At 39.1% G+C, this 19,035-nt stretch overlaps 1 protein-coding gene across 1 annotated transcript in view; it reads right to left on the bottom strand.

Annotated features, from left to right (window-relative positions):
• LOC133541084 (EMILIN-1-A-like) overlaps window positions 1-19,035 on the bottom strand; it is a 103,755-nt gene that overhangs the window by 3,033 nt on the left and 81,687 nt on the right. Inside the window, exons 10-13 of the mRNA XM_061884175.1 lie at window positions 17,599-17,790; window positions 5,053-5,169; window positions 827-844; window positions 404-538 (exon numbers count right to left, since the gene is read on the bottom strand). Of these exons, the coding sequence (XP_061740159.1) occupies window positions 404-538; window positions 827-844; window positions 5,053-5,169; window positions 17,599-17,790 (462 nt within the window). The remainder of the gene's footprint in view (window positions 1-403; window positions 539-826; window positions 845-5,052; window positions 5,170-17,598; window positions 17,791-19,035) is intronic.

Genomic DNA, 19,035 nt, shown 5'->3' with positions numbered 1-19,035 from the left:
AGCAACAGAATAAAACATTCTTTGATTTAAACTAAGTGGTGTGAAAACGCCGTGAACACAACAGTCCTGTTTGATTGTCTCATGGCTGCTATCCAGGCTATTCATTGTCTCTTTGTTAGCTCACTAACCTGAGTTCCTTGGCTTTGCTTCTACACTGGAAATGAGACAAATATCACCATAACTTTTTTTCCCCTGAAGTGATCATGACAACAATTATGGCAGTTAATGATGCCGCACGTTCACGCCACGCCATGTTTTCAACTTGTTAAGGAAAGGAAGACAACTTTAAGACAAGAGTCATGCATTCAGCCATGTAAATAAGCTATTCAGATACCAGCAAGAACCACAATGCATTGGGTTTCCACGTCACACTTTCAAGCCCATTTATTTTATATGGTTGTACCTGTTCTGGGGTCATAGAAGTCTCCTTCATTAACAAAGACCTCATCAAAGACAATGGTTCCTGCCCTCTCCATAGGGACAGTCAGAGTGGCAGAGAATGACAGTTTGGGTGAATGAGCATCAACACCCGGCAGTCCTGACAACACAAAATATGAATATTCAATTAATCCCACTCTAATTTGCAGTGTTATATTAGCTAGGAACACTAATATATATATTTTTAAAAAGTAATATTATGCATTTCAGTATTCCTCTGAAGCAGACTCTTCTGACGGTAGTGCATCAAAGAAAATGAAAGTAAAACCTCAAATGTGGACCAAGGACCACCTGAACACAGCCAGATCGTTTTTTTTACCCCAGTAAACAAAGTAGTTAAGTACACCCACACAATGGACCAAAAACATGGATGATGTTATTTACACACCTGCCTCTCCTTTGGAACCTGGAATGAAAACACAACATCTGTTAAATATCTTGCTGATATCTTGTTGCACTCTCATGTATTCACTCTTAGTGCGTAACTAAATCCACTTATGCACTCAAGACAGACACAACGATGAGTGCTGACACTTACCGTCCTCAATAGTTGCCAGGATGGCTACGTAACGAAAAGAAAGAGCCTATCAAACCAAAACGCCTAATTTGAAAAGGATTTTTCATGTCTAAACTTTAGGTGCAAAGTTTCTCTTTTTTGTGTCCCTGGGGTTGTTGTTGTGTTGCTGGTGAATGACAAAATAATCGGTAGTCCGCCAGCTGGAAAACTATCTATCTAACTATCTTTCACTCCTTTTTCAAACCACTGATCCTTCATATCTTCAATTTGGACATCATTGTCCTTAAATAAACGTTTTCTTTCTGATAAGCAAATGAACTGCTGACTCTGGCTCTCTGAACAAACTGCCCTTCTATGTTGTGTGTTGTCTCTCCTTTGTAGCAGTCTTTGCATTCCTCATTCAACTGTACTACACAACATTATGTATTGCATACACAACATTATGTATTGCATACACAACATTATGGACAGGGTATCTGCAGGGTCTTAAAAAGTCTTAAAAATGCTTAAATACAACAATTTCAATTTAAAGTCTTAAATGTCTAAAATGCTGCGATAAGGTGGGTGTACTCCGCCTTCCACCCAAATGCAGCTGATATAGGCTACAGCACACCCCGCGACGCCAAAAGGGACAAGCGGTAGAAAATGGGTGGATGTCTAAAGTGTTCCTCAAATCTCATGCAAGGTCTTAATTACGATTTGGACAGTCTTGAAAATCTCTTAACATTACTTTTATTTAAAACATGCATGAATTTCAGTCCTGATTTTAAATGTTATGATTTTTGAGGACACTATAACGTAACTACAAAACGAAACTAAAGTAGGCTACCTATTGGCGCACTATCTAGTGTGTTGTGCGTGCTTAACTGTGTTGTTACAGCTTAGCATAGCAGCAAAGAAAACTAAACAAAAGCCCACAGTAGAACCAAATTTCTTTCATAAGATGGGCAAGTGCAAGTTCAAAGATTGTGGCTCCAGAACGATCAATTTAATGCATGGTTGAAGCCAGTGGATGAAACGCAAAAAGTTTTTAGGACTCTGATGTGGAGACATCAAGGAAGGAAATGTTTGTAAACAGAAATTCGGAATAAGTCTGTGTCAAAAGAAGCTGAAATGCCACAAACACTTGCACAACTATGCAAGGATCAACTAACCCCTCCCCCCACCCCCCCATCATATCAATTCCTAGATGTGATCAAAATTATATTTTAAGACGCACTACACACACACAAAAAAAACGTTATTAATATCAGTACCATGGATAACATTAACAAAAAATCCTCAAAACAGCCCCACTACCTATAATATAGGCTTTTTAGACATCAAATCATTGTCCCTCAAAATGTTATTAGGTAATGAGGTCATTAGACACAACAATCTTATAACGTCATTTGTCTCAGTGAAACTTGGCTAAAACCAGATTAATTTTTCCTGCTTAACGAGGCATATTTTCCTAACTATACAAGTGCACATATTGCCCGTCCCCTAAAAAGGGGTGGAGGGGTCGCACTAATATCCAATGAAAACTGTAACCTTAGCCCAAACGTAAGTAATTAATATAAATCGTTTGATGGTACTCACGTACACTAAAGTAATGGCCGATCATTACTTAAGACATTTTGAATTTCTGACTTTTTGTCAACAGGCTACTAATAACCAATGTTTTAGCTGCCGCAACTTAACGCTGTCACAACTACGAGTCTTGCTGGCCTATTTCCTTTGGTATTGGCACCATTTCCAAATTATGTGGGCTCTATCAACACCTCACTAACAACTTTAACGATGCATATACTAATGTATGTACGACGGATGTTGCGCTACAAAATAATCTCTCTTTTTGAAGAAATAACATAAGAGGAACTCCTGCAACTTGTAAATGGGACAAATCAAACAGCATGTTTACTTGACCCACTTCCTGGGAAACTTATCAAGGAGCTGTTTCTAATTTTAGGACCATCAGTGCTAAATATTATCAACTTACCACTTTCCTCTGGCATTTTTCCCTAGCATTCAAAACAGCGGTTATTCATTCTTTGCTCTAAAGACCTAACATTGATTAAGACCTCATGGTAAAACACCGGCCGGTGTCCCACCTTCCACGTTTCTTGAAAATCCTTGAAAAAATTGTTGCACAGCAGCTACATGAATACTAACCATCTCTGTTGAACTCTGAGAAAGCCCTCGCAAAAGTGACTAAAAATTCATTGTTAACGATGGATGCTGGTGCGTCATTCATGTTGCTACTATTTGATATCAGCGCTGCACTTTCGATACTGTCGATCATAACATTCTATTAACGCGTATCAAAACACGTATTAATAAGTAAGCCTTAGCCTTTTCTTGATTTAACTCCTATCTTACTGACGGATGCAGTGCATCTCCCATAACATATTTCATTGTCAGAAATCTGCATTCTAAGAACTCCGGGTTATTAGTGATTCCCAGAGCCCCCAAAAAGTCTGCGGGCTAGAGAGCGTTTTCTATTCAGGCTCCAGTACCCTGGAATACCCTACAGTAATAGCAGTTAGAGATGCTACTTCAGTCCTATATTAAAACTCATTTGTATACTCCAGCCTTTAAATAGACCCATTTTTAGACCAGTTGATTTGCAGTCTATCTTTTCTGCTCTGCTCCCCTCCCCTGCGTGGAGAGTTTATCAGGTGGCCACGAATCAGTTTCCACGGAGGATACGCTAGCTGTTCCAAGTCGGGACCGGGGATGAACCACTCTTCTGTGCATCAATTAGTGATGTCTTTGAGCTGCCGACTTGTCTACATACAAGAAGATCATCTGCTGGTCTCACTACGGATTGGACTCTCACGTTATTAATCGTATTCACTCATCATCCATTGGACTGGTCACTTGTGGGGTCACATCTGCGGTCCCTTCCGAGGTTTATCGTTGTTTTTTCTTGCCCAAATGTGGTATCTGAGCCGAGGATGACGTTGTGGTTTGTGCAGCCCTTTGAGACAATTGTGATTAAGGGCTATATACTGTAAGTAAACTTGGATTGATTGATACACAACATTATGTACAGCATAAGCAATATCACTGCATATGCAACATTATGTACTGCATATGCATATTATTACACTGTCCACAACATACACAACATTACTACACTGTACTGCATAGGCAATATTACTACACTTTAATGCTTATGCAACATTATTACACAACACTATACACAGTACCACATAAACAACATTACTAAACTGTATTCAATTCAACAATAATAAACAGTAAAGCATACGCAACATTACTACATACACAGTACTGGATATACAACATTACTACACTGTACTGCAAAAGCAACATTACTACCCTACGCAGTACTTCATATGCAATGTTACCACACTGTACCGCATACATGACATTACCAAGTTTGCTTCTCTGGGTTTTCTTCTGAGAGCTTTTGTCTGAGAGTGTTTGTGGTTTGAAGAACATTGATATGTTGTGTTTGGAGAAGATGCTTCTGAGTTTGTGTGATAAAGCAGCAAAATACGGGACCATCACAATTGGCCTCCTGTTTCTATCCTCAGGGTCGGTGTGGAGGTCTTTCTTTTCCTGGTGGATTTGACAATGGCCTAGTTAGGGTTACTAACGGAAATGTTGACATGCAGTTTCAAGCACTCTTCATTCTTTAGCGGAGGACTTTTCAAATGATGCTACAAATTAGCAGTAGGTGCTACTTTAACGCTTTTGCCGCACACTTGATCGACATCTTCCCGCTTGAAGCCAAACCACCGCCAGACGATGGATCCCCTGCTGTTTTTCTTTCTTGTCTTGTACTACCACTCGCAACACTCCACTAGCATCACAGCTAATGTTACCCATGCTGCTACCTCTCATGCAAGGACATATGACATGACAGTATGTGACGTATGTAAGAAGGTAAGCTTGTCTGTGAGAAGGAGAGACAGGAAAGAGTGATAAAAGCCTGCAGTGTAATGCCAGAAGCTAAAAGTAACCGCCTGAGAACGTATACTCGAATATCATGATATAGTCATTTTCTATATCGCACAGTGACAAACCCGCGATATATCGAATATATCGATATATATCGCCCAGCCCTAATTCAAATACAGCTGTCTTACCTGGTAGACCGCGAGCCCCACTTTCTCCTGGTCTTCCAGGGGATCCAGGTGGCCCTTTGGGACCTGGCAGTCCATTGAAACCTTTTTCTCCTGGGGGTCCTGGAGGCCCTGGCCGCCCTGTACAAACAAGATGAGATAGAAGCTTGTCTGTACTGCCCACCTGTCACTTGAAGTCCTATATTCCAGGAAGAATTTTTCCTACAAATTTGGAGGTCTTCAAATATCCATTTATAGGGGAATGGCACTTTTTTTTCAGCGATCATTTTATTTTTTATGTACGGTATTTCAGTTCATCTTGAGCCATCACAAACATTTTAAAGACAAATTACCTCCTAAAATTGAATATTGATTCAGTACATTTCAAAGGCAGGAACAAATATCCAAATGGCAATGTAATGTTTCTAAAAATATAATCTCAAATACAAATGCAAATATAAATATAGAAAAAAATACATTGAAACTTGATTCACTTTAAGTAAAACGGTGATACATTTTTTTTACATAGTTCGTCCAATTAAATATTTCTGTCATCTTGTGTACATACTGTATATACAAGTTGTTTTTCAATCTGCATTCTAAATGTATCATTATGTAAAATAACGCAATATATTCCAATGATGATTCGCAATGATGTATTCTATCAGGACTTTGTTATAATGATATAAATCGTATCAATAAGTCCTTGCCAATGCCAGCCCTACAACATGTTTATTTTTCCACAATGATGGGACGACCCTGTAGCACAGAAAGTAGCAAAAATACTACTTGATTACTTTATATTTTATAAAATGCCTTTCAGATCACACTGCAGCAAAAGCTCACCACATACATTATACTGTACTGTGCACGTATGTGGCTTATTCCTTTTTAATAGAGCAGCAAACGTGGAAAAGGCTGAGGTCAACAGTGAAAGCGTTGTAAACACCCTCTGAGTTAATTGGAAACAGAACATCTTTAAAGTTAATGAATTTACACACACAAACGGGCCACACTGAATTTGATTTTGGCAGAGCAGAAAATGACTTAAATAAGTTTTTCTGCACACGGTCTACCTTGTATAAGAATCTTCGTTGTCTTTAATCTAGTAGTAGATTATATTTACATTTTTACATCTACACTAACTATCAAATAATTTACTTTAATACCAACATCAGTTGTACATCATGTCAAATATTATTTATAGTGCACCTTAGCTTGACAATATCACCTGACCACACATCGCTCTAACCCTGACATAACATTCCCATGTTGGGACGTTGCCAACACTTTCCATCAGGAATGTGCTGAATAACATTTACCTGAGCAGGGCAGACAGAGGAAGGATATCTGAGCATTTCATGCGTACGTGCAGATTGAGACCTGCCAATACACCTTTCAAGTAACCTGAGCGTGACGTCACGTTCTACCTCAACAATCACACAAAACTTATTGCTTCACTCTTTGGTATCAAATGTATTCCCTTTTCTCTCCTAGACCCTGGGCATGGTTAGGGATAAACCAAAGGTCATGAATTACTTGCAGAGAAGCAGATGTAGTGAATAATTTAGTATTTTTCTATGTGATGAGAGTACAATGTTCCCACTCCACATTTTTCAGCTGACGTACCACAAATTACAACAATTTAATTTATTATTATAAGTACGAGGACACCCAAAAGTATGCGTCTTCTAAGGATTATGGCACGGAATCTAAGCTCCAGAGCACGCTGCTGAGTATCAGAGAAAAGCTGAACCTCTTCATTGCTTGCTAAATAACAGAAACTTAGCTGTACGCGACTATCCACAAGCTGCCATTTTAAACTCAATGAATCTTCAGTTTGTTACATTAAGAAAGAGGAAAATAACATAAGGAATAGTGTCTATTAAAAAAAGACTGCACGAGCAACTCTCCACAACTTTGTTCCTAACTTGAATAAAGACACTTGTGAGTGGCTTTTACACTGGTTGACACTATACCAAGCTCTACCATAAAATTTCCACATTTGAGTGAAGGTAATTATATCTTTATAGCACTTTTTCTCCAGTGACTCAAAGCGCTTTACATTAAGAAACCTAAGATTCACATTTAAGCTACATTTAAGGCTGGAATATACTTTCACGTCACATAGCTTGCGTTTGATTTATAGTTCTTCTATGAGGGGTAGATATGCAATTCTCTTCCAAAACACTAAGAGGCAGTGTTTCCTGAAGGAGCAATGACAGCTGTTGTTGACTAGATATTTAACCCCTTGTAAAGATTGATGACAACCACAACATCGACATCTTTTTCCAAACTGGAACTAATCATTCAGGTTCATCAGTTTACATTTATTAGACGTTTTACTAATAAACCAGAGGAAAATACCTTTGTGAAGATAGACTTTGCTAACAAGTCGCGACAGAGGACTCTATTTGGCCGCTCGAGACAGTGGACAAAAGAGAGCTATCAGGTCATTGAAATAAACTAAACTTAAATAACTATTGTAAGTTAATGACATGCTGATTTTAATGTGACAGGGTACTGGGTATTTTGTGCCTCACGAGAACGTGGCAGCACCTTGGAGTTCATTCAGCGCTAAATGAGGCTTGCCCCCAGAGTATAATTACCTGAGCAAAACCTATACAACTGGTCGAGGTGGTGGCCTCACTGTTTTACACCACAGTGACATTGAGTTGAGCCTTCTGTCTACCTCAAATGTCTGTTCTTCTGAAAATCTATTACTCAAATGTAACCACCATCTTAATGTAACAGTAACTCTTATTTACCGTCCTCCAAAACCCCAAAAAACAATTATCACAGATATACACAATTTCCTCATTTCGGTCTGTTTATCCTAATAAAACATTTTGGTTATTGGTGATTGTAAAATTAATATAGACTCTCCCTACGATCGACTAGAATTTATTTTAAAGAAGTATTGGACTACTTCAACTAGAGATGTCCGATAATGGCTTTTTTGTCGATATCCGATATTTCGATAATGTCCAACTCTTAATTACCGATAACAATATCAACCGATACCGATATATACAGTTGTGGAATTAACACATTATTATGCCTAATTTTGTTGTGATGCCCCGTTGGATGCATTAAACAATGTAACAAGGTTTTCCAAAATAAATTAACTCAAGTTATGGAAAAAAATGCCAACATGGCACTGCCATATTTATGATTGAAGTCACAAAGTGCATTATTTTTTTTAAACATGCCTCAAAACAGCAGCTTGGAATTTGGGACATGCTCTCTTTGAGAGAGCATGAGGAGGTTGAGGTGGGGGCGGGGGGTGCGTAGGGGGTAGCGGGGGGTGTATATTGTAGCGTCCCGGAAGAGTTAATGCTGCAAGGGGTTCTGGGTATTTGTTCTGTTGTGTTTATGTTGTTTTACGGTGCGGATGTTCTCCCAAAATGTGTTTGTTATTCTTGTTTGGTGTGGGTTGCCAGTGTGGCGCATATTAGTAAAAGTGTTAACGTTGTTTATACGGCCACCCTCAGTGTGACCTGTATGGCTGTTGACCAAGTATGACTTGCATTCACTTGTGTGTCTGTAAAAAGCTGTAGATATTCTGTGACTGGGCCGGGATGCAAAGGCAGTGACTTTAAGGTTTAATGGCGCTCTGTACTTCTCCCTACGTCCGTGTACACAGCGGCGTTTTAAAAGTCATACATTTTATATTTGAAACAAATACCAATAATTTTGAAACCGATAACGATAATTTTCGATATTACATTTTAAAGCATTTATCGGCTGATAATATCGACAGTCCGATATTATCGGACATCTCTAACCTCAACCTCACCCAACACGTCAATGTCTCCACACACATTAAAGGCCATGACCTGGACCTAGTTATTACCGACTCCCTCACAGTCATTGATTTCCACGTATATGACACTGGTGTATCTGACCATCAGGCAGTTATCATGAAACTTCCCCTACCATCTCCCTACACAAAACCAAAACAACTTTCAGGAACCTAAAGAACATTGATTCCGCCTTTCCAGTCATCATCTCTGGCTTCTTCTCCCACTTACATCCTTCTTAGTCTACAACGTTGTGGATTTTTACAATAACAGTCAATCCTCTATCCTTAAATTCAATGTACAATTGAAAAAACGTACAGAAAAAACGGTTTCCTTCTCCTGATCTGCCCCGTGGTACATGGAAGAGCTGAGGCAAATGAAAAGGTCTGGCAATGTCCTGGAGTGAGCCAGCATAAGACCCAGCCTGACGGGGCATAAGTTAGCCTACTGGGAACATCAAAGGTCTTACACAAAAGCCCTTTCCGTACCCAGATCAGAACACTATACCACAATCATCAACAAAAACCCAGGTAACTCCAAGCAGATCTTCTCTACAGTAAGTCCCAGTCTCAAACCTCACATCACATCATAGTACACTCATACAGACACTAACTGCAACAACTTCCTTGAATTTTTCACCTCCAAAATGTATAATACAAACACATAGTCCCATTAAAGATATCTCAGCAACTTCATAACAAAAATACTATTCTTTCTCAGCTATAATTAAAAAACCTGCTTAAAAAAGACAACCTTAAACCCAATCCCTCCGTCAAAAATCTCCCATTCATTTCCAAATTCTGAGGAAAGGTTGTCTCCATCCAGCTTCAATACTACCTCAAATCAAATCACCTTTATGAAAAATTCCAATTTAGTTTCCGCCCCTCCCACAGCACAGAAACATTTGTCATTATATACACCAGTGATCTGCTGATGGCCTCTGACTCTAGTTCCACATTCCTCCTCATTATTCTCGACCTATCTGCTGAGTTTGAGACAATTGACCACAACATTCTCCTCCACCGTTTGCAGCACTTCATCAGCCACTCTGACACTGCCCTTCACTGGTTCCATTCCTGCATACCTGACAAGACCGAGCACGTGGTCCTGGTGAATGCTAAATCTTGCCCCCACACATGGAGCCCAGTGGGGTCCCCCAGGGCTCCGTGCTTGGCCCAACCCTTTTTACCGTCTACATGCTTCCTCTCCAGTGTGTCGTCAGCATAGCAGTGGAATTAATTTCCATGTCTGCTGACGACACACAACTCTACGTTAAGGTCTCCCCCTCTGCCACCGTTGCTCGTTTCAGCTCCTGTCTGGAGGAGATGAACGCATGGATGAGTCAAAACATCCTGCAGCTGAAAAATTCAAAAACAGAAACCATCCAAACCGGTACTCCTCAAAAACTCAGTTTCTCCCACATAGCCTTAATTTCATTTTTTGGCCCCCTATCTCCCTTACCAACCGTGGGGTCAAGTTTGATTCCCACCAGTCCTTTGACAACCATGTCACCTACATCTGCAACACCTTCTTCTTTCACCTCCATAACATCTTTAAACTCTGCCCCATCCTCTCCCTTCCAGCTATAGATAAGCTTGTCCATGCCTTTGGCTCCTCCGGGTTGGATTACTGTAACGCACTCCTCATCGGGATCCCTGGCAGGAGCCTCCAAAAGCTCAAGTATGTTCAGAACAGCGCTGCCAGGTTCCGATGAGGGTGCTGAAGTATGAGCACATCACCTTCATCCTACGCACCCTTTACTGACTCTCCGTCATCTGCAAGGTGATGCCCCCGCTTACTTCATATATATATATATATATATATATATATATATATATATATATATATATATATATATTCTCTGCGATGAGGTGGCGACTTGTCCAGGGTGTACCCTGCCTTCCGCCCGATTGTAGCTGAGATAGGCGCCAGCGCCCCCCGCGACCCCGAAAGGGAATAAGCGGTAGAAAATGGATGGATGGATGGATATATATATTATTCGCTCACTAATTGACTGAAAGATCGTGCACTTAGCGCACGCTTGCCCGACACAGCGGCGCGAACAGATGATGTCACGTTATCGATGGGAAAATGCATTTTTAGACAATATGATTTGCCTGCTCGACTTGGAGACACCTAGAGTACCAAGCAGTACAAAATGGATTGAAAAGGACAGAATATGAACAAAAATATCATTTAAAAAAATAAAATAAATTTTTTTTTTAACTTGGGACTACTCACGGCCGCTGGCGGGCCAGATCCGTAGTTTGTGAACTGGTAAATATATGTATATAGCGCTTTTCTCTAGTGACTTAAAGCGCTTTAAACCCAATAGCTAAGTTACATTTAAAGCAGTTTGGGCACCCCTGACTTAACAGGCTACCCCCCAAAAAGCTAGTCGTTGGCGATGGCCTTTCCCCAGAGCACAGCAATTTACAGCTATCTTAGTTCCGTTTGACGTGGTAAGTCAGAACAGCATGACATCCATCACAAGATGACGACGTGACGCGTCACGGATGTTGTTTTCAATTAGCTGAATGCGTCATAGCTCTAACAGCTGGCCATCAAATTCCATATGTTTGACACTGGTTAACCAGGGGGCGGCACGGTGGGGAAGTGGTTAGCACAATTGCTTCACAGCAAGATGCTCTCACAGAATGTTTGCATGTTGTCTGTGTACAACTGTTCCCACCCCAATCAAAAAACCCACATGTACGTTAGGTTGCTGGAACACGAAACTGTAAATTTGACTTCAGTGTGATTTATTGTCTGCATGCCGGTGTCAACCCACTGATTGACTGCTCATCTGCTCATAGTCTTTCTAGCTTTTCGTCCACCTGTGTGTTGTCAGAGAAAAGCTTGCACAAAAAGTAGGTGGTATTGATAATGGCAGGATAATTGATTCTACAACAACGGAAAATATGTGCATTTGTGATGGCTAGAACGATACTGAAGCATCGATGCATTGTGAAATGCGATTGACATCGGTTTTCATCGCCACACTCAATCTAAATGGAACAAAAAAAAGAGAAAGCGTGTGATCATTTTAATTTGATGTTTCCACCCTCATGCTTCACAGTAGGTATGGTGTTCTTGGGATGCAACTTAGCATTCTTCTTCCTCCAAACACGACGAGTTGAGTTTATACCAAAATGGATACATGGATGATACAGCAGAGGATTGGGAGAATTTCATGTGGTCAAATGAAACCAAAATAGAACTTTTTGGTATAAACTCAACTTGTCGTGTTTGGAGGAAAAAGAATACTGAGTTGCATCCCAAGAACACCACACCTACTGTGAAGCATGGGGGTGGAAACATCATGCTTTGGGAATTTTTTTCTGCTAAGGGGACAGGACGATTGATCCATGTTAAGGAAAGAATGAATGGGGCCATGTATCGTGAGATTTTGAGCCAAAACCTCCTTCCATCAGTGAGAGCTTTGAATGGTTGACCAAATCCTTTTTTTCCACCATAATTTACAAATAAATTCTTTAAAATTCCTACAATGTGAATTCCTGAATTTTTTTTCCACATTCTGTCCCTCACAGTTGAAGTGTACCTATGATTAAAATTACAGACCTTTGTCAATCGGTGGCTGACTAATTACTTTTTTGCCCCACTATATATATATATATATATATAACAATATATATGTCTTGATTGGATTATCCGGAGAATAGTGCTCGATACCGTGGTAGAGCGCAATATGTAGGTGTGGGAAAAAATCACAAGACTACTTCATCTCTACAGATCTGTTTCATGAGGGGTTCCCTCAATCATCAGGAGATTTTAATGGAAGCATTCACATACAGTGGTTTATATAGAGCACAGAGTGGGTGGGTACAAGCAGGCGTAGGGTGTGGTGATTGGCTCATGTGTTACCTAGGAGGTGTTTCCCCCTGTGGCGGCATGTTGAAATGATTTCACTGCGCTTGTTGAGGGATGATAGCTCTGGATGATATATAATAAACAGTTTCTCTTTTAAGCATAAGTTGCATCTTTTATTACCACTGTTGTAAGGTGTGCTGGATGCAAGAATTTGCCATGTTATTGAATATTCAACATTATTGTCTTTGAGGTTCCAAATGTGTTTGCTGAGTTCGGTAGAATTCTGCAAAGTCTGGTTTCTAAAGGAGGCGTTGTGATTATTCCATCTTGTTTTGAACGCTCCTTCGGTTAATCCTACGTACGTGTCGGATGTGTTAATGTCCTTGCGTATTACCTTTGCTTGGTAAACGACTGATGTCTGTAAGCACCTTCCAATGAGAGGGCAATCAGGTTTCTTGCGACAGTTACATTCATTATTGGTTTCAGAGTCGTTTAGTCTGGGGGTAGGCAGTCCTTTTGCAATTGCTTTGTTGTGGTTTGAAATGATTTGTTGCATGTTATTCATACAGCTGTAGCTCAATTTAATGTTGTTCTTGTTGAATATTTTTCTTAGGGTGTTGCCTTTGGGGAAGTGTTTGTCGATCAGAGTGAGGAACTTGCGGCCGATGTTGGTTGAGACGTCTTTGCTGAATGGCGGATTGTACCAGATGATGTTGTTTCGTTTTCTGCTCTTTTTTGGTTGGTTTCCTGGGGTGGGTTCATAGGTGAGGGTGAAGTTGTATCCGCTTTCATCAAGTGCTTTCTGGTACGGGGGGGTTGCTTGGTCGAATTCAGCTTTGCTGGATGACAGCATCGATAGCCTTTTATTAATTCCGGTAGGTATTCTTTTCGTGGTGGTGGGTGGGTGGTTGCTGTCGTGGTTCAATCGTGATCCGTAGGCCGTTTTCTTAGCCTACGGATCACGATTGAAGCCAACAAGCAAACCGTCAACTTCCTCGACGTCACTTTCAACCTGAGAAATAACAGCTACCAACCATTCACGAAACCCAACACAACACTCCAATACGTGCACCACGACAGCAACCACCCACCCACCACCACGAAAAGAATACCTACCGGAATTAATAAAAGGCTATCGATGCTGTCATCCAGCAAAGCTGAATTCGACCAAGCAACCCCCCCGTACCAGAAAGCACTTGATGAAAGCGGATAAAACTTCACCCTCACCTATGAACCCACCCCAGGAAACCAACCAAAAAAGAGCAGAAAACGAAACAACATCATCTGGTACAATCCGCCATTCAGCAAAGACGTCTCAACCAACATCGGCCGCAAGTTCCTCACTCTGATCGACAAACACTTCCCCAAAGGCAACACCCTAAGAAAAATATTCAACAAGAACAACATTAAATTGAGCTACAGCTGTATGAATAACATGCAACAAATCATTTCAAACCACAACAAAGCAATTGCAAAAGGACTGCCTACCCCCAGACTAAACGACTCTGAAACCAATAATGAATGTAACTGTCGCAAGAAACCTGATTGCCCTCTCAACGGAAGGTGCTTACAGACATCAGTCGTTTACCAAGCAAAGGTAATACGCAAGGACATTAACACATCCGACACGTACGTAGGATTAACCGAAGGAGCGTTCAAAACAAGATGGAATAATCACAACGCCTCCTTTAGAAACCAGACTTTGCAGAATTCTACCGAACTCAGCAAACACATTTGGAACCTCAAAGACAATAATGTTGAATATTCAATAACATGGCAAATTCTTGCATCCAGCACACCTTACAACAGTGGTAATAAAAGATGCAACTTATGCTTAAAAGAGAAACTGTTTATTATATATCATCCAGAGCTATCATCCCTCAACAAGCGCAGTGAAATCATTTCAACATGCCGCCACAGGCGGAAACACCTCCTAGGTAACACATGAGCCAATCACCACACCCTACGCCTGCTTGTACCCACCCACTCTGTGCTCTATATAAACCACTGTATGTGAATGCTTCCATTAAAATCTCCTGATGATTGAGGGAACCCCTCATGAAACAGATCTGTAGAGATGAAGTAGTCTTGTGATTTTTTCCCACACCTACATATAACAATATATATATATATATATATATATATATATATATATATATAACAATATATATATATATATATATATATATATACACACATTTATATATATATACATATTTATATATATAATGTATATATACATATATATGTATATACACATATATATATATATATATACATATTTATATACATAGTTTTGCATATATATATATATATATATAATGTACTGTATATATGTATAGTTGCAAGAAGTTATGTGAACCCTTTGGGATTACTTGGATTTCTGTATAAATTGGACATAAAATTTGTTCTGATCTTCATCAAAGTCAAAACAATAAACAAACACAGTCTGCTTGAACTAATACTGCATAAAAAAATTATGTTCTCATTTTTTATTGAACACAACATAAAAACATTCACCTTGCAGGGTGGAAAAAGTATGTGAACCTTTGAATTTCATAACTGGTTGACCCAAGCTTGGCAACAAAAACCTCAACAAAACGTTTCCTGTAGTTGCAAATCAGACCTGCACAATGGTCTAGAGGTATTTTAGACCAGTGGTCCCCAAACGCGGCTCGATTGGTACCGGGCCGCAGAATAATTTTTTTTAATTTAATTTAATTTAATTTTTGTTTTAATTTAATTAAATTTTTTTATTTATTAAATCAACACAAGATACACTTACAATTAGTGCACCAACCCCCAAAAACTCCCTTTTTCATGACAAAAAAAAAAAGAATTCCAAAACTGTTTCCATTCAGCATTATGCTAGGGATGTCTTCTTTTGAGGTCATGCCACAGCATCTCAATTAAGTTGAGGTCAGGACTCTGCCTGAGCCACTTCAGAAGGTGTATTTTCTTATGTTGAAGCCATTGTGTTTTTGCTTTACATTTTACACTTTGGGTCATTTGGTTACATCAACCTTCCTCTCTAGAGCTTCTGTTGGCAGACAGATGGTCTTAAGTTTTCCTGTAATATGTTTTGATACAATCGGGAATTTTTTTTTCTGTTGATGACAGCAATCCGTCCAGGCCTTGAGACAGCAACGCAACCCCAAACCATGATGCCCTTTCCACCACATTTCACCATTGGGATGAGGGTTTTGATGTTGGTGTGCTGTGCCTTTTATTACGTCCACAGGCAGTGTTGTGTGTTTCTTCCAAACAACTTAATTTTGACATGAACGTCAAAGCTTTTAGAGATACTTTTGTAACGTTTTCCAGCTTCATGTAAGTCAACAATTCTTGATCGTAGGTTTTCAGAGAGCGCTTTTGTTAACATCAGGCAATACTTCTTGAGAACAGCAAACTCAAAACTGGTTAGTTTTTATTTGGCAGGGCAGCATTAACCAACATCTGCAATTTCATCACACTGGTTGGACTCCAGGATAACTGACTCCTGGCTCCAAATAACTTAGAGAAGTCATTATTTTAGGGGTTCACATACTTTTTCCACCCTGAACAATCAATGTGTACATGTTGTGTACAATAAAAAACGAGAACGCAATATTTTTGTGCAGGATTAGTTTAATCAGACTGTGTTTGTTTATTGTTGCGACTGTGATGAACATCAGAACACATTTTATGCCCAATATATGCAAAAATCCAAGTAATCCAAAAGGGTGTATATATATATATATATATATATATATATATATATATATATATATATATACAGTCAAGTATTTCATATATATATACATATATATATGAAATACTTGACTTTCAGTTAATTCTAGCTATATATATATACATATACATATATATATATATATACACACCCTTTTGGATATATATATATATATATATATATATATATATATATACATATACATATATATATATATATATATATATATATATATACACATATATATATATGTATATGTATATTATATATATATGTATATATATATAAATAAATAAATATATATATATATATATATATATATATATATATATATATATATATATATATATATATATATATATATATACATACATATATATATATTAGGTGTGGGAAAAAATAGATTCGAATACGAATCGAATCGAATAAGTTGTGCGATTCAGAATCGATTCTCATTTTTTTAAAAACGATTTTTTATTTTATATTAATATATATATATATATTTTTTTAATCAATCCAACAAACCACTACACAGCAATACCATAACATCCATCCATCCATTTCCTACCGCTTATTCCCTTTTGGGGTCGCGGGGGGCGCTGGCGCCTATCTCAGCTACAATCGGGTGGAAGGCGGCGTACACCCTGGACGAGTACCCGGCTTCCTCCATGCAAACTCCACACAAAAAGATCCCGAGCCTGGGATTGAACCCAGGACTGCAGGACCTACGTGTTGTGAGGCAGACGCACTAACCCCTCTTCCACCATAACAATGCAATCCAATTCCAAAACCAAACCTGACCCAGCAACACTCAGAACTGCAATAAACAGAGCAGTTGAGAGGAGACACAAACATGACACAGAACAAACCAAAAGTAGTGAAACAAAAACGAATATTATCAACAACAGTATCAATATTAGTTATAATTTCAGCCTAGCAGTGATTAAAAATCCCTCATTGACATTATCAATAGACATTTCTAAAAAATAAAAAAAAAGAACAATAGTGTCACAGTGGCTTACACTTGCATCGCATCTCATAAGCTTGACAACACACTGTGTCCAATGTTTTCACAAAGATAAAATAGTATCTGCAGTTTTCAACAAGTCTGCATTTCCTACTCCTATTGATTATTTGGTAGGCTGTACTTTATTGATCCTTGTTGGACACAAAATTGACTTTAAAAGGTAGAAAAGAGACTCTTACCTGTGAGTCCATTGTCAGAAAAGCTCTGCAAGTCTTTCAATATGCCATTTAAGCTGAAGTTGAGGTTCTTCAATCGGATCTGGACATCATCCTGGTTCTTCTGAACAAAGTCCAGAATACCTCCGTGTTGAATTATTGAGTTGTTTAGACCCGAAACACAGGTCCATAAACTAGATACATGTTGGTTTAGTCCTGGAAATCACAACAGAAAAAGAGGACAGTAAGTTGAAAAATCAAAATAAACACATTTGTCTGGTTAATGTAAATTGTAAAGGTCTACACTAGGGCTATTCGACTGGCGGCCTGCTAAAGCTTTTAAAGGCCTACTGAAACCCACTACTACCGACCACGCAGTCTGATAGTTTATATATCAATGATGAAATTTTGACATTGCAACACATGCCAATACGGCCGGTTTAGTTTACTATATTACAATTTTAAATTTCCCGCGGAGTTTCTTGTTGAAAACGTCGCGGAATGATGACGTGTATGATGACGTGTGTTTGTGACGTTATTGGTTGGCGGGGACATATTAGCCCAGCATCACTTACGGCTAAAAGTCGTCTCTTTTCATTGCAAAATTACACAGTAATTTGGACATCTGTGTTGCTGAATCTTTTGCAATTTGTTCAATTAATAATGGAGACGTCAAATAAGAATGCTGTTGGTGGAAACTGGTGAATTGCAGCTGCCGTTGAGAGGGCCGAAACACAGCTGGTGTTTCTTTGTTTGTTGTGAAGCTTTAACACAGAACGTTCAAGTGAACATGTTTCTCTACGTCAACCAGCAAGTTTTTTTTATAAGAAAATTGTGATATTAAGTCGGCTCTTACTGGAGACTTCAGTGGATTATGGGACCTCCTCCTGTAGCTGTCAAAAAGGCAGCTAAGATCTTGGCTCCTCCATTGGCTTCTCTGAGAGACACTGGCGTTCACTGCAGCCATCCGACTTTCAGGTATGACAGTGATCTCACTAAAATACTATTAACACAATAAGCAGATAAGGGATTTTCCACAATTATCCGAGTAAATGTGTCTAATTACATCTGAAACGGAGCAGTCACTTTTAATTTTTTAAATTTTTAGTGCCTCACTCTAGCTTTCCTCATCCACGAATCTTTCATCCTCGCTCAAATTAATGGAGAAATTGTCGCTTTCTCAGTCCGAATTGCTCTTATGCTGGTGCCTCACATTAGAAACAATGCGAGGATGTGAGGACCCCTCACACCGGTGATGTCACGTGCACATCGTCTGCTACTTCCGGTACAGGCAAGGCTTTTTTATTAGCGACCAAAAGTTGCAAACTTTATCTTTGATGTTCTCTACTAAATCCTTTCAGAAAAAATATGGCAATATCGCGAAATGATCAAGTATGGCACATAGAATGGACCTGCTATCCCCGTTTGAATAAGAAAATCTCATTTCAGTAGGCCTTTAAT

The sequence above is a fragment of the Nerophis ophidion genome, linkage group LG02, assembly GCF_033978795.1.
Source record: "Nerophis ophidion isolate RoL-2023_Sa linkage group LG02, RoL_Noph_v1.0, whole genome shotgun sequence".
Classification (NCBI taxonomy): domain Eukaryota; kingdom Metazoa; phylum Chordata; class Actinopteri; order Syngnathiformes; family Syngnathidae; genus Nerophis; species Nerophis ophidion.
This window is presented reverse-complemented; position numbering and strand designations above follow the sequence as displayed.